The 17,553-nt window shown below is 41.7% G+C and overlaps 1 protein-coding gene and 1 long non-coding RNA gene across 2 annotated transcripts in view; both read right to left on the reverse strand.

Moving 5' to 3' along the window:
- Positions 1–576: 576 nt before the first annotated feature.
- On the reverse strand, positions 577–15,568 carry LOC117783121 (hornerin). Its single transcript, XM_034620337.1, has 3 exons — positions 15,172–15,568; positions 12,394–14,253; positions 577–722 (listed from the first exon to the last, which is right to left on the reverse strand). The coding sequence occupies exons 1-2, from the start codon at positions 15,553–15,555 to the stop codon at positions 12,445–12,447; spliced, it is 2,193 nt and encodes a 730-aa protein (XP_034476228.1). The 5' UTR covers positions 15,556–15,568; the 3' UTR covers positions 577–722; positions 12,394–12,444.
- Position 15,569: 1 nt separating this feature from the next.
- LOC117783148 overlaps positions 15,570–17,553 on the reverse strand; it is a 30,480-nt gene continuing 28,496 nt past the window's right edge. Inside the window, exon 3 of the long non-coding RNA XR_004617354.1 lies at positions 15,570–15,913. This is a non-coding gene — a long non-coding RNA (uncharacterized LOC117783148). The remainder of the gene's footprint in view (positions 15,914–17,553) is intronic.

Below are 17,553 nucleotides of genomic sequence, written 5' to 3' on the forward strand. Positions count from 1 at the left end.
ATATTCAACATGTTCTGTGCACATTCGATAAGGATTACACACACATATATATATATATATATATTATATATTGTTGTATATATTTATATATATATATTTTATATTCAACACTCAAATCGTTAATCGATATTTATAAAATTTACTACTTGATTTTTCATGCCGACAAGCAGAAACTACCTAAGTATCCTTCCAGTGCATGCATGCATTCAAGCATCGTTTTAATCGGTATCGGTATCGTTATCGTTATCGCTATCGTTATCGTTATCTGTATCCGCTTCTGTATCAGTTTCTGTTTCTGTTTCCTCATCCGTTTCGCTCTCCTTTATATAGTTTAACACTTCGTAGTTTGTCTGTTGTAGGTACTTTGAGTTTCGCCTCAATCCCGCGATTCCCACTCACAACATGTCCGCAAAGGAACCGTAATGCTCGTAAAAGATCGGACGGCAGCACTCCTCGACGGCATCATACTTATAGTGGCGAATGTGACCAGTGTGACCATATCGATGCTTTTGCTGCTTCTGCTGCTGTTTGTGGCAAAAATTGTTGTTGCTGTTGATGTTGCCACTGCTGTTGCTGTTGCTGTTGCTGATGCTGTTGTGGCTCTTCTGTGGTTGCTGATAACGCTGATTCGAATGCGAATGTGAATGTGAATGCGAATGCGGATGCGGATGTGGTTGATAGTAGTGGATGGCATGGCATGAGGCAGTCTTTGTATTGTATTCCTGTAAAAAGCGAGAAAATATTCGAATTATTTCATTAATTTCAGTGATTCATCAGTATGAACTTAAAATGTAATTAAAGTACAGCTAAAAGAACCATCGGTTAACTATCGTCACAGAGAAATGCCAATACTTGCAGTATGTTTATATACTCAATCGGAAAACATTTAAAATCAAGGTGTTACTTTAAGTTGCTTTAAGTTTACTACAAATTTATTTGGTTCTTTTTTTGGAAAATATCAATATCTAAGTCTGTTATTGCCCCTGTTTTATTTCTTATTAATTTGATTATGTTTTCTCTGTTTTGTTTAAATTAATTTTCTCTCTCTCTCTCTCTCTCTCTCTCTCTCTCTCTCTCTCTCTCTGTCTCTATCATTGTTTAGCTCTCTGTCTCTGTCCATTCGTTTCTCTCACTTTATATAATTAAACACAATTTTCCATCTCGAATTTTTTATTATATCTTATTCTCTGTTTGTCTCCCACACACTTTATTCCTCTGTCTTTCTTGCTTTCTCTTTTTATTTTTTTAACTGTATTGTTGCCATTCTTTCACACCCTTTTCCCCCACTTGCCTCTCGAGGGTCAGAAAAATTATTGCCAAATTTTGTCGCAACAAATTGCCAAATCTTTTGTTGCATTTGTTGTTGCAACTGGCGCGGTCTGTGTGCCATGTGTGTGTGTGTGTGCTTGTTCGCTACAAGGGCTTAAAGGTCGCATGAAGTTGTTGCTCTGTTGGCCCTGAAGCCGCATACATAAGTATTATCAATAAATTGCATCTGCCTGGCAACGCAGACAGCGCAGTTAGTTGGCCCCTCTTTACTCCTTTTACCTACGCCCCTGTCCTCACCCACACACACACACACACACACACGCAGACAGCGAAAGAGAGAGAGAGATGCCAACAAATCTCTTGGTCATTGTCTGCTCTGTGGTCCAGTCCATTATTAAAAGGCTAAAACCAAATGTGTTAGCCTCATTTCTCTGGCCATCTCAATTTGCAGCTGTGCAACAGCTGCCACCGCTTGTGGCACCTTGTTCTAATTTATTTATTGTTGCATGCATGTACAATATAATTTTATTGGGTGTCTGGCCAGTCGACGCAACTCCCTTTCCCTGTCGTCTACTATCTTTCTCTCTCTTTCGCTCTCTGTCTGTCTCTTTCTCTGTCTCTCTGTCTTGGCATTCTCCAGTTGACCGCATTGCGAGCTTTAACAATTACGTTGGAAATTTGTGAAAAGTCAACACCGTAACGGGCTGCCAATTTGATACACTTGCCACACAGCAGACACACACATCACACACACACACACACACACACACACAGCACATGTTTGTTATTAGTCCTGGCTGTCGTTTGTTGTTCGAGGACAGTGCTTGACATTTGGCGCCAAAGTTATTAAGCGGACAGGCCAAAAGCGGCTTAAACAGCAGGCAAATGTATTACAAATGCGACCCACACACAAACACACACACACACACGCACACACACACACATGTGGCAGAGGCGGGCAACTGCTTTTTGTTTTAAGTTTATTGATGTCGACGTGCGTTTTTCATGCCTCAGCACACAGACACACAGAATGAACAGCATAAAGGCTAGAAAGGAAGAGAGAGTGAGCGGGAGAGTGAGCGAGAGAGAGAGAGAGAGAGAGGGAAGCAAATCGGGTGGCAGACGCGTCTGCGACGTGACAAAACCCATTATAGATGCGACCACAAAGATAACACACTGCCAGAGCCAGGCTACAGACCAGACCAAAAGTCCAAGTGGGAGACGGGAGCAAAGTCCAAGTTGTGGGTGCAGAGGGGGAGCCCAAGAGCGGGTGCCGGGTGCCGTGTGCCGGGTGCCAAGCTGGGCTGCTGATGGATGTGTGTAAGCGTATGAATGGCAATGATAGAGACGGTCCCAAAATGTATAATAATCAAAAAAAAAAGAAGGTAAAACTGGTTATACCTCGCAATTAAGACCAGCGAATGGGTAGCTTGAAATGATAACATGCAAAGCGACAAATAAGACAACTTCAAAATTGTTTTAAAAGTTACTTTTAATGTCTAAGTTGCAATAACGTAGAAAACAATCGAGATTCATGATTCAAAGATGTAATAAAAAAAAATAAATTCGTTGACTCCATGTTACAATAGTAGAATTTGGTTTCGACATGGGACTGTAAACAGCAAAGCTCTACAAAATGAACTAGGCTTAATATGATTAAAAACCCTTTTCTTGTTTTTGTTGATGGACTTTATAATTGAAAAACACAGAAAAAAAACTGCATTTCTGGAAATACCATGCTTGAGTTTTGTTTTTATTTTAAAAATTCGAAATAACTTTAAGTGGTCGTTAAAAAAAATTTAGTAAATATAATCGGTATTGATTTTTATCAGCTCTTTTCTAAAAGTTCACAACAAAAATGTAACTGTCATTTACAGGGCATCGCCTAGTTGTGCTACTTTCAGTTTACATAAGTTGACCGTGCGTTTCGGCTCTTTTGGGGGGCGCTTCATAAATTTCATTTTGTTACCATCAAAAAGTTAAGTCAACGATAAATTGAATGGCTGCATGATTGACTGACTGACTGACTGACTGAATGAGTGAATGAATGGGGGTAACAGTGGGGAAGGTGGGGAGCGGGGAGGGGAGAGGTTGTCAGTCTGCTCGTCGGTTATTGTGCAGCTCATCGGCTGACCAGACAGACAACGCAGACAGTTGCACACCCATACATACACTCACACACCTATAGATAGAAATATCAGCAAAAGCGTCAATATAAATATAAGAGTGACAACAACAGCAACAACAACAATAAAAACCAAAAGTCAAAAGTCAAAAGCCGTCAAAATGCGTCATTGAACCTTCCAACCATCTCCTTCCCGAGAGGAGCAACAGGAGGCGTGGCACGCACATGTACAATGTACATGTGAGAAGTGAGATGGGAGATGTGAGATGGGAGATGGAGTATGTGGCATCACAAGTGGCAAGAGGCATATAATGAAAGGACACTGCGTCATGGCAACAGCAGAAGAAGCATCAGCTGCATATTTTGGGCATCTGTTGAGCCCAGTTATTTTTTCAATTAACTACAAAGAACTTTAAAATGAAGTGCAAAATAAAATGACAGCTTGCGAATTCGAGTACAGTGCTCAGAGTACAGTAGACAATAAAAAACTTGCATTACTCTGGATTTTATATATTTTTATTTTTGCGAAAATATTTAATTTCCGGAAGTTATATATATATAGCAAATAAAAATTGTATTTCTTCAATATTTCAGCTTTAATATGCAAAAATAATAAATGTTTATTTTACTTTTTGTTATTCAATTTATTTAAATTTATTTTATAAAATAAATCTTAAGGACTTAAATAAATTTTTGGCTTGGCCAACCCTTCTCTTATTCTTGAAGTAAAAAATGAATATAAACAATTTTTTACTCGTAAATCTCTATTTTCAACAGTTTTACATATTAGGCAATTATATAAAATGTGAAAGTATAAGTAATTTATTTGTTTATTGTTAACCCAAAAATTGAAATTAATTTTCGTAACTAACAATAATACTGATAGGTTATTAAAAATACATAATTTTGTAAAACACAACAATTTAGATAGCTACAAAAAGTTGAACAATTAAAATTTGAAGACAGCTAAGTTTAAGTAATAAAATTCATTTATTTACATTAAACTGAAATTTTTTAACTATCTTGGGTCAAATTTGGACAATTATTTGGGTTGTTCACTTAAAACTCCATGCAATAAGGCGAATTGTAAGTACTGTATCAGAATAATTGACATTTGCTTTGGTAATTGCATTTGCACAAAAAAAAGAAGAGAATAAAAAAATCGTAGCATACTTTTTGGGGCTACTTTGGACTTGAAGCGTTTTCCAAGCGATGGCAATTCGAGTAGTGGAAATTTCTGACAGGCCATAAATTGGCGCGATGGCCATGCGCAGTTTGCCAACGAATTCACATGCAGCTAGGCACTGCAACAGCAACAACAACAACAACAACACCACAACAACCACAACAACAACAACAACACATCCATTGCGAGCTCCTTGTGTTTGCTTGAGAATTTTCGGGGCTGGGAGAAGTTGTGTTACGATTGTCTACATACAAGGAATTCGCAGTGTGCCAAGCCCAAGTAAATATTAAAGTACACACACACACAAACACACACACAGGCACACACACAGGCACACACATGCACAAGCCAGATGGTCATGACTGTTGTTGTTGTTCGTTTGTTTGTTTGTCTCGTCTGCTGCCGCGGCTGTTGTTTATGCTCCACAGCGAAACAAGGCGCCAACAAAGCACAGGAGACAGAGAGTAGAGGGAGCAGAAAGAGAGAAAGAGAGAGAGAGAGAGAGAGAAAGAAGTATGAGAGGGAGAAATTCAAGGCAAGGCAGGCCAAACAAAAGCCGTTGCACAAACATAGGTGTGAAGCGACAACAACAACAGAAATAACATCAAACAAACGCGCTGCATACCCTGCAATCAACTATTCCAATGGGGTATGCTCATTACTATTTATATCAAAAGTTAAAAATACAAGATTATATATTGTAATCATAAAAAGTATTAATTATGTTTATTTTTAATGGGCATCTGTTAGTCTATCATTTTGTAGGTTCGCTAGTTGTTTCATTTGTACAGTTAATGAAGCGCGCGTCGCGTTGTGTTTGCATTGCCAAACTAAAAGTCCGCCAACCGCAGCCCCTTTACTCCTCCCCCTCCCCCTTCTTGTCTTCCGCCGCTTCCCGCTTCACGCACTTCCACCTCTCCTATCTTGCCTACCACACACTACCAAATTGAACGACAGAGCCAAACAAAATATAACAAAAAAAAAGAGTGAAAAACGAGCGAGTTTGTCGCGCGCGTTTTTTGTTGCTGTTGTTTTATTAGCCAGGCAACAACAACAACAACAACAACAGCGGAAACGGAAACTGATTGTGCGGTCATCGCGGCTTGCCTCATTGTTCCCCTCTTCCCCTCTGCAGTTTGCAGCAAACCATCTGTATGTGACATTGTCATGTTGCATTTTCTACAAATCTCATCTCATTAAAAGAGAACGCGATTTGCGCGCGTTTCGCACGCGGGTTTTCCAATCAGTCGGCCGTTTGACAGTTTTCTCTTCTTCTTCTTGTTGGTTGCCCATCAACCGTTGATTAAGCGAAGTTGGCTGCGGCAACTGCGGCTGTAACGGTAACTGAGCCTGTCGTTGATTGTGGCTCTCCCTCTCTCTCTCGCTCTCTCTCATTCACTCGCTCGCTCGCTTGCTCGCTCTCGTTCTCTTTGTGGTGCGTCGGCCTCGATATCTCGTCAATCGTTTTGTTTGTTTGCCAAAAAATTGACTTTGAGATGCTTTTGCACAGCCTGATTGATGGGCTAGATAGCGAGGGGAGTGGAGCAGTTGGGGGGTGTTGTGGTAGGTGGATGTCTGTGTGTCAGTTGGTGGTGGTTTGTCGCTTTCGTTTATTAGGCCCTGTACTTCAAAACTACAACGGGTCTATAATTTTTGTTAAAAAAAAAACAATAACAATAAAGCAATACCTTAGAAATAAATACACAGAGAAGAAAAAAGTCATACTACAATTAAGTTCAAATGATCTTGAATTAAGTATTTTCAATACTTAAAATTAATACTTCATATAAGTACGAATTACTGAAAACAAGTATACACATTCTTTAACCAAGTACCAACATTCTTCATATAAAATTAAAGAATCTTGAATCAAGTAAACTTCTAAATTATCGGAACCCAGGTTTGACTCACAGATCAAGTTCGTCAAATCTTGAATTGAGTTCATTAATTATTACATCCTTTTTGCATTCGCTTGCTTAGAATTTTCAACTGGTTCTTGATTTCCTGCAACGAGAAGTAGTTCGACGGACATTCCGAACTTAAGACTATAACAGAATAATTTATGTATCACTTGATTTCACACTAACTGAAAGCTTTTAATACCCACGCTTATGATTTAGATAGGTAATAAATATTTCAAGAAAATTTCATAAATTAAAAATTAATCAAATTTGTCTCTTAAAATATCGTACTTGAATTGAGATCGAAATCCTTGATCTCAGTATTTTCAGAAATCAAGTTCGAAGAGTGGTGTTTTAAGTACGAAATACTTGATGTTTTCCCTCTGTGTACTTAAACTTGATTTGGAGCTGTAATCATTTGCTTAAATTTTTAATGTTTTTTTTTGTTTTATAAAAAATGTACTGGGTCTCTCGCATTCGAGTTGGCTTGACTGTAGCCCTTTTCTCTGGTTGTCTTTTGCATTGTTGTCGCTGTCGCTTGCAGTTAACTGTTCTGGCATTCTTAGGCGCTTTTTTGTTGCTTTCGCTAGCGACAGTACAGCAAAGTAAGAGATGGAGAATGAGACAGAGACAAAGATAGAGATAGAGGATGAGAGCGAAAAGTCATTCGATTGGAGCTGCCTAAAACTATGCAATCATTCTGCTTCCCTGCATCGCTTTAGGTCCTAGGACCATTAATTGATGTGTCTGCGTTGCATTTTCTTGTTTTGGTTAGACTTTTACTGATTTTTTTCATTTTGTTCTGATTTGGTTTAATTTATCAACTGGCATTTCCATTATCATGCGAAATGCTACTTTATTAACAAAGCATTACTTTTACTGTATTTAATGAATATAAACACTTTCTGAATAATTTTGAATTGCTATTTATATCTATAATTATTATTGAAGAAACAATGTGATTAAATAAAAAATATGATTTAATCTGATTAAATTCAATACTATTAATCTACTAAAACTTTAATTTGAAGCATTAGTTTATTTGCAAATAGAAACGATTCTTTAAAGGTTTTACTGAGATTATTTCACTTGGTTTACTTTCGATGTTTCCGCTTAAGCCTTGATATACTCGTAAACGTAATTACAGTGTGCTATCACAATACTCAACCGATCATACACACACACACACACACACACACACACACACAAAGCACACACTGCCTGTGTGAGTTTCAGCTTAATTCCCTTGTCCTCCACCCGTTGTCAGCATCTCTCACTCGAGTCGATAATTTAATGGTCTGCCATTTAATCTGCATTGAATTTATTATCTCGGGAAAAAATTAATCTTGATATGTGGCCCGCTTATGGCGGATGCTTGCTGACAAAAATAGCTAAAAAGCAGCATCAAGCACGCGTCGACTGGGCTCCCCTCCCCCCTTATCCCTTCTCCCTCCTCCCTCCTCCCACGCCCTTCTCCCCTTCTTCATCTTACTTGTACTCTCCCTGTCTTGGTGTATATGTATATCTCATAAAAATTTGCAATTGCTGGCAACGCATCTGTTCTCCAAGTGTCTCTAAATCTTTAAAGAATTATTTACTACAGTTTTTCTTGCGCCCGCAGACGACGCAGTTTCAAAAACCACAACAACAACAGCAACAGGAGCATCAGAAGCAGTTCAACAGCAAATGGTGGGTGATTTGCAGACACAACCCCCAGGACGGGCGCAGTTATAGTCCAAGGCTGACAATGTCACGCCAACAGCAGCAGCAACCACCAAGCACCAAGCACCGCTGAGCCACCGTTGAGCCACCCTCGTGTTATTGCTCTACGCTTGCCATTGTCCGCTTTCCCATTTCCCCCCCCGCAATGTTTGTCTACCCATTCTTTTCGACTCTAGCAAATTCCCATTCCGTCTTTGTACTTGGCGCCCTGCCAGCTTGCACACTGGTGCAAAACCGGACTAAAATTAGTATATTGCAAGAGTAGCAAAAAATGAGAGCTAAGATTTTATAAATTATTCATAATAATAATAATATTCATTATCATTCTTGATTAGCGGTAAGTACAAATAACTTTTAGCATAAACAGATAACAAATAATTTTAAAATTAAAAAAAAAAAAGTTATTCCAAATGACAGGAAGGATATTCAATCGATCTAATTATTAGAAAATTGTTCTACGAGTAAACAAATTTTATTGTAGTCAACCTTTTTATCAAGTTTTGCAAAGCAATTATGAACTGAAGACGCGTAGCTTTGCTTTATAAAGTTTCAATAAGTTTCCAAATTCACTACAGGATAGTTTTAACAGCATTAGTATCACGGTTATTCCACAAATCACGTGTGATTTTGATTACAGTCCACGCTAGTGACGAAAGCAGACTCCAAAAACACAAACGCAGTGAAGTGTACAACAAATGATTTCATTTATTTACATAAATAATTTATGGTTTTTAATTCAATAAATTTTAAGTTTTATGTAATCTGTCTACAAATATTTTGAGGTTTAAAGAATAGGTCCATTTCATTTTGGGCTGTTAAAAATTTATAAAAATTTTTCAAAAATGGTTGAATTAACTAATTTATTGCATTTGCTGCTATTATTTGCCCCAATGTGCCAGCTGCGTTGCGGTGGCTCGTCTCGCAAATTTATTATGTTATGTCTCCGGCATCGTTCCGGGCGCCATCAGTGGGTTAAGGTTTCCTTCAACTTCTACTCTTGCTTTTGCTTCTTCTTGTTTCATTTTTTTTTTTTTTTTTGTAAGTATATGCACATGTATTGTGTTTGTGTGTAATTGTTGAAGGGCATGACGACCATATCGTAAGCCAAACGCAATACCAATCGCATATCCCTGTCTCTATCCCTGTCCCCCCTTTTTATCCCCTTCTCATCAAGTCGTCAGTGGTTCTGCTTTAGCCTTATTTCCATCTCCAGCTCCATCCACCGCTTTACGGGTATTTCCATCTTCCGCTTCATCTGTATAGCAATTTCTATGTCACTCGCTGTTGCTGTCATTCTGGCCATCATTCAATTTTAATCAGCATGGCTAAATCTCGCTGGCCGGAAAAGACCCCAACTAGTCTGTTCCAGCTTTAGCTTCAATTTTCTAGCTACATCTCTTTATCCGCTCCTCTCCTCTCCACTCCTCTCTGCTCTTACCAAACTTCACTCTTCGGCTGTCTGCTTACAGAAACTGGCGACTTGTGCGTTGAATTTGGAAAACAAAACAAATCAAAGCAAAGCAACAAAAATTCTAGAAAAGATTGCAAAAAATATGTGGTAGAAATGCGACAACATTTACAACAACAACAACAATAACAACAACGGCCACTGACCAATTTGCTGTTGTTGTAATTTGTTTGCAATTGAAATGTTTGCCATTTTGTGTTGTGCCATTTGCTCATTTCTTTTATTATGTCTAAGTGAATGTTTATGCCCGATTTCCTAGCATACATATGAATACCTCTATTCTCTATTCTCCCTTTGCTCTTTACCCTTTACCCTGTTACCCGTTTTCCTTTCTACAGTACTGTCTAGCGAGAATATCCTTTGCTTTTGCATCTCTGTTTTTTCTATTGCTTCAAGTCTACAAGTGCAGCTCTGCGTCAAGTCCATTCACAACATTTGAGAATTCTATTCATTTTCATATTTGTCATTTCATGTGGCTCCGTTATCATATAAGTTGTCTCTCTTTCTTTGCCCCCTTTGTCCACTCTATGCTCCGTCTACTTATCCCTTTAGTTGCTGCTATATTTTATTATTGATATGTTGATCATCAATGTGGTTCATTCCATTTCATTAGCTTTCACCCTCCCACAATTATTCTCACACATGTGTTGATGCATTCACATGCTGCCATTCCCCATCCCTTATTTTCCTCCCCTCATTGAATCTTGTCATTTTTCGCATGCTACTTAACACTCGAAGCAAATTAGTTGCGCCTCGGCACAAATTCGACTATAAATCAAAACACGCACCACAGCAACAACAACATTTTGCAACATATTTTAGTATGTTGCCCCAAAAAAATGTGCACCCTGCGGATGCGGATGCGGATGTAAATGCAGATGCGGATGCAGTCTTTGGATTTCACTGCGAGTTGTATCCTCGGGCTAGTGTCGAGTGTCTGCATTGATTCACCCTCTCCAGCCTTAGTCACAGTCACAGTACAAGTCTCTTTCTCAGTCACAGCCTCGGGCTATCTTCCTTTCCCGTGTCTCCTTCTCTCTATCTCTCTCCTCTGTCTCTCTCTCTTTCTGTCTGGCTTTTCCGGCCTGACCCTGTCGAATGCACAAAGCGCACGCACAATTGTGCAAATTGACAGATTTATAACAAAATGCAATGAATAACAGCATTATTCACATTATTCACAAGGGTGGTGTGTACGGAATTCGGAATTCGGAATTTTCAAGTTTCATATTGGGCGAGTACTCGTTGCTCGTGGAGAATATAATCGATAAAGGTCTTGCTAAAGAATGAGGGGGGGAGGGATTGCATCTTAGGCCGAAAGACATGCCGTTATTGGGATTTCGATTTCAACAGGCGCTTTAATGGCCACGTACACTCACACACACACTCACACACTCACACACACACACACACACATGCCACTGGTAATCCCTGTGGCAGATCAAGAAATGGGGGCATATGCTGCTTGTGTTGCTATTGTTGTTGTGCCTTCGAGCTGTCCAAAGCTGTTCCCACATATCCCACAGCAACAGCAGATGATGATGATGATGATGATGCGGTCCGGATCTGAGTCCGAATCCGGTATTACCCCAGATTCAGATGCAGCAAGTGAAAAAAAAAAACTAAATAAAACTGAAACTGAAACAAATCTATGAAGTTCAATCAGTTTTAATTGATTCATTTTGGAGTGCGAGTAGAAACATAGAGTCTGGAAAAGTGCTAGAGTTTCGAGTATCGTTTAAGGGAAACCGGTGGCGGGGGGGGGTGTGTGTTCCTGTTGTAGGGGTAGAAGCGTTTTAGCGCTGCTCGTTGCAGATAATGATAATGTTTTTGTTGCTCTGCAATGCTTGTTAATAAATTTATTATCTTGGGAATATGCAAGTGCTTCAACAGTTTTGCTCTACTCTACACTCTTTCACTCTCTCTCTCTCTCTCTCTGCCGACAGCGGAAGTAGCTCGTTGATTTGAAATGGAGCCGAGGGTATGAGTTTCGAGTTTGAGTTTGAGTCTGATTCGAGGTCTGGGCCAGGCCGCAAATTTATTATGATTAAAGTTGAAAAGTTGAAATTGATGCTGCAACAGTTAGACACACAACAGTTTGAGTGGGGGTCAGAGAGAGAGAGAGATAGATTGAGAGATTGTTAATGCGAGGGGAGTTGCAAATAATAATAACGATAACTCTAAACGATAAGCGATGGCGATAACATTTAACGTTGCATGAGCAATAACCAAATCTAAGTATTTTGATCAATATCAATCAAATGGCGCCCAACGTGCGTTGTCTATCTGGCTAATTTATCAGATTGGATATGTATGTATTATAATTGATTCTAAGAATTTATTAGTGGTGTGAAATCGTACAACATTTTATATATATGCAAGGTGGCAACCCTCAAGCCTATTGCAGCATCCCTGGTTGACGAAAGAAGGCAACACCAAAAGCACAAGAAGAAGAACAGAAGTCGCTAGAAGTCGTGAAGAGCGTCAGTCGCAGAAAAGTTGATATATATTTCTTAAGGTCGTTTGAATTAATCTTTCATTCTATCTTTAATTTTGTTAATCACCGTTTAGTTTATTCTTAATAATAAATATTTTAGTTTATAATCTTACATTTTTTAGGTAGATTTGGCATATACTGATTGTAGTTGGATTAAGTTTGTTCCCTGACTTTCCTAAACTAGATTTACTGTAATTGAAAGTATCTATGGAATTTTGTACTCACCATAACAATGCTCCATTTCTTGCATATGTGTCGCAGGGCCCTTTTGTAGCATCACGGTTTCATGGTCCAGAAATTCTTTTTGGGTTTCGCGCCGGTGGCCATTGTAACGGCTGCACCCGCTGCGGATCCCGAGGCGGATGTCATGGAGCGTCCCGAGGCGCGCTGTTGATCCGCTGAGCAGCGACGTGGATAGTTGAAGGGCGAGACGGAGTTGCCACCTGACGACTCAGCGATGCCCATGCCAGGAATCATTCCCATTCCCGTTCCCACACCCACATTCATGCCCATATTCATGGCCATACCCATGTTCATGGCCATTCCCATGCCAGCAATGCCCTGATCCTCGCCACAGCTGGCCATACTGCTCTTGGATGTGGATGTGCCCGATGCTGTAGATGATCGACAGCTGCGCAGATTGTGCGGCAATGTGTGTGTGCTTGTGTGTATGTGATTGTTGTTGTGGTTGTTGTTGCTGCTGCTGCTGCTGTGACTGTTGTTGTTGTTGTGACCCATCAGATTGGGATTATGGCTCGACTGGCTGAGACTGTGGCTATGACTGTGACTATGACTATGGCTATGGCTATGGCTGTGGCTAGTGGGCGTGGCTGTTTTATAATAGCGCAAACTCTCATTGTAGCTGGCGCCGCTGCTGCTGCCGCTGCCACTGAATCCACTATCGAGATCCCCCTCATCGAACTCCGGATTGATGCAGCTGCTGTGCGCATGATCCTTCAGCTCCATGCTGTTCAGCGTGCTCGACAAATTCTCTAAGCTGGCATGCGAGGCCGAGCTCGTGTTGGAGGCGGCACTGGCCGCTGCACCACCAAGTAATCCGCCGCGACGTGGCCTTTGACCCGTGGCCAGTACTTGATTCTTCGCCTGCGTCGATGAAGATGACGATGTGGTGCCCATGGCTCCCATTCCCATTCCCATTCCCATGCTCATTCCCATGCCCATTCCAATGCCACTTCCACTGCCGCTGGCGCTGCCACTGCCACTTCCACTTCCGCTTCCACTTCCGCTTCCACTGCTGTTGCTAGCGGTAGGTGCCTCATGTTGCACATCATTCGAGCTGCCACTGGTTGGTCCTCCGTGACTGGGACTGATGTCTGGTGGCGTGGGCGGCATGATGAGAGCCTCCAGCGATAGATTGAGCTCGTCGAGCACACGGAAATGATTGTGTTGGACTCGACGCAGTTCCTCCTTCACATTTCCCGCACCCGATGTGGCGATTCGGTTATCGGATAGCACCTTACGGATCTTCTGATCGCTCACCTCCTCGTAGAGATTCTCGGTGGTGCCATACCTTGTCGTATATGTGTGCCTGTCCCGCTCCTCGGCGCTGGGCGATGACGACGTCGATTGTCCGCTGTGCGACGATGACTTGGAGCGAAAGCTTTTGGCCAAGAGAGCACGTATAGAATTGCGCGGCGGACTCTTGGAGTGACCATGATGATGACCATTGCCCTGTCCCTGGGCAGGCACATTCGTATGGCATTTGGCCGCACCTGGTTCATAGTAGGCATAGGAGTAGACATGATTAAATGGTGCGCCAGCTGCAGCAGCAGCAGCAGCAGCTCCTACTCCACCTCCTGCTCCTCCTCCACTTGCACCTCCACCAGCTGCACCACCAACACCACCGCCTCCCCCATTGTAGGCGACATGCAGCGAGGGTGTGGAGGACATTCCCGCAGAACCAGAGCCGGCTCCATGCGAGGGCGTGACACTGCTGCTGCTGGGCGTCATCACGCCCGCTGCGAATCCATAGTCCAGTGAGGATGTGGACGACGAGGACTGTGTGTTGGTGGTGGGCTCAAAGCGCTCCATGGTGGCTGCAATGTTTTTGCGTGACCATTTGACCTGGAAGAGCAGCAGAAAGAAGAAAAGAATTTGGTTTTTTGGTAAGTTAAGAAGGTGAAGTTGAAAAGATAGGGCGGGAAAACATAACGATTGTGGGACAAATGAAGAGTGGGAAGAGAGGAAAAGATAGGAGAATTTAAGGCATGAAAAAGAAAAGAAAAGAAAAGAAAAGATTTTACAGAAGAAAGAAGAGCTCACGAAAATGGAATCAGTTGAAGCTGAAAAAATAGGCTGGGAAAACATAACGATTGTGGGACAAGTGAAGAGTGGGAAGAGAGGAAAAGATAGGAGAATTTAAGGCATAGAAAGAAAATAAAAGAAAAGATTTTGCAGAAGGAAGAAGAGCGCACGAAAATGGAATCAGGTAAAGCTGAAAAAATAGGCAGGGAAAACATAACGATTGTGGGACAAATGAAGAGTGGGAAGAGAGGAGAAGATAGGAGAATTGGAGGAATAGAAAAGAAAAGAAAATATTTTGCAGAAGAAAGAAGAGCGCACGAAAGTGGAATCAGTTGAAGCTGAAAAAATAGGCCGGGAAAGCATAACGATTGTGGGAAAAGTGAAGAGTGGGAAGAGAGGGAAAGATAGGAGAATTGAAGGCATAGAAAAGAAAAGAAAATAAAAGATTTTACAGAAGAAAGAAGAGCGCACGAAAATGAAATCAGGGGAAAATAAGACATGAAAAATGGGGACAAATGGAAAGACACGAAAGAAGGACAGGAAAGAAAGATAGGAAAGCGGTTTAGAAAAGGATGTCAGGAAAAAGGCGATAAAAAGAGAGGAAAGAAGAGAAAGGAAGACATGAGAGTGGAAGACTGAATGAGATAGAAAGACAAGAGAAAGTGGACATAAAGTCCCATTCTCTTGTCTTTCTTTCTCGTCTCATGTTTATCCAAGGAATGAGGGCCGCATTCATACCTGTTGCTCCACATCCATTTTATGATTGCTGCGTCGACTGTGTCCGCGTCGCCGTCTCTCCGTGAAGGCTTCTCCATGGCCGCCTTGCAGCAACAGGAGCTCCCCATTTTGCTGTGACGATGAGGAGGAGGACGATGGCGGCGCTGGCATGCAGAACTCAATGCTGTCCATATCATCCGGAAAGATCAGATCACCGCGATGGCCATGATGATGTCCCAATGTGGCGGCACCATGTGCCATGCCCATGCCCATGCCATGTCCAGCATTTGGATGCCCCAAGGAGGCGCCATGTCCATGTCCATGTCCGTGTCCGTGTCCGTGTCCATGACCATGTCCATGACCATGACCACTCATGGTCAGCTGATTGCGCTGCAGATGACGCATCGAGCCATGTCCAGGTGCACTATGCACCGCCACCGCTGTGGTTTGTGCCGACAACTGTTGCTGTTGTTGCTGCAGTTGCAATTGCTGCTGCTGCTGTTGTTGCTGTTGCTGCAACGAAGGCGGCGGATAATCTGCCGGCGGTGGTGGCGCAAAGCTGGCAAATTGTGGCGAGGCGCAACGATTCTGAAACTTGGATGCGGCGGCGGCGGTGGCAGCGGCATTGCTGCTGGCGCTGGCCGGATACATGTTGCTGTTGTTGTCTCTGGTGTCTCTGGTGTCTCTGGCAGTGGACGAAGGTATTCCGTATCGTTTACACTAATGACGCTCACGATACTCAAGCGCTGACAAAGCGCATCATCTGCGAGAAGAGAGAGAGAGAAAGAGAAAGATGTTAGTACATGAGTGCGAGGAAGAGACAAGTAAAACCATTAATCAGCGTTGGAATTGAAAGCGGTACGAATGCGCATGCGGGCGGATGAGGAGAATCCAGCAAGAGAACCAGAAACGACACATGACTGACATGCCATGCCAAAATCCCACAAATAAAAGCTGGAATTATGAGCTTTACCAACAGCCAACAGCAGCCAGCGGGGGGGGAGCGGATGAGGCAATGCCAGCGAAAACTCCAATCCCAATTTATTTATGCGACCGTCAAACAAAACATTGTTGCCGCCACAGCAACAGCAACAACAACAACAGCAACAACAACCACACGCATGTAAAACATTTGGCGTTGGCATGCCAAGTCCCATTTCCCAGTTCCCAGTTAGCAGTTCCCCTGTTCACTCTGCCCCCTTTTCAGTTCCCCACTCCACGGTTCTTGGTTCTCAGCTCTCAGTTCTCAGTACTCAGCTCTGAGTAGCATTTGCCTGGCCACTCGACGAATGCCATAAAACAGCATTAAAGCTATTAACAGCCACCGAGCTGAGGCAAAAGTTTTTCTACGAGTATACCCTGCAAATTGCCAGGGGCAGTAGAGTAGCCTCCCAAAGCTAAAGTTGAAAGCAGAAATCAAACGCCAGAGTTATGGTATCAAATTTTAGCTAAATACCACTGAAAACGGCAGTCCACGCTAGTGACGAAAGCATCAGGAAGTGTGCGAAAGGCGACTACAGGCAACACATACAGAAAGAATAGAAATTTAGCTATGACTGTTCGATCAGATCAAGTTATAAACTAAGCAATCAAATTTTATCTAACAGTTTTCAAGTTTTACGTTTTATTGAGTTAAATGAATAGTATTTTGAATAAATATTAGTTTCGAAACAACAAACCATGCTTGTTTCATTCAATATTTTGATATAAATAAGAAACTAATTTGTTTGGCTTGACTTCTTTACACTCTGTGGCTTCTTTATACTTTAGATATTTCTAACAATAGTTTTATTAAAATAATTCTTCAATTTATTCCACAGATTCTAAATTCTAAAACAGTTGGTGATTGAAATGCCTAACAATTACTTTAATTGATTGATTTTTGTATTTAAACTGCATTTATCAAAGATTATCTTTTAGTTCTTCTACAAAATTGTTTAGAGGGTATCCTTTAGTAGGTTCTCATTGCCACATTTTGGATAGCTTACTCAAGTCTTATATCTACACTCGTGCGTGTGTGACTGATAGCAGAACCAAAAAAAACTGAAACTGAGAACCGCTCTGTCTTTCCACTGTTACTTCATTGCTCCCTCTGCTATATCGTACCCCTCCTCGTCGGTGCCGTCCTGCTGTCTCCCGCTGGTAATCCGCTGACTCGCCGCTGACCGCCCACTTTTATGAGCGTGACCATAAATCAATCAGAGCACAGAAGGCGCACAGATTCCATTTATGGTCCAGTCACAACAACGACAACAATAACAAAAACAGGAGCATGAACTAATCCTTGAGGCAGTCAGAATGCATGGCAGCGACAGAGACAGCGACAGCGGCAGAGGCTTTCCTGCCTCAAGGCCAAGTTGCAAATGCCGCAGTCCGCAATTGAAATGTGCTGCAATTCCGCTG

Source organism: Drosophila innubila, chromosome X, assembly GCF_004354385.1.
Source record: "Drosophila innubila isolate TH190305 chromosome X, UK_Dinn_1.0, whole genome shotgun sequence".
In the NCBI taxonomy this organism is placed as follows: Eukaryota; Metazoa; Arthropoda; class Insecta; order Diptera; family Drosophilidae; genus Drosophila; species Drosophila innubila.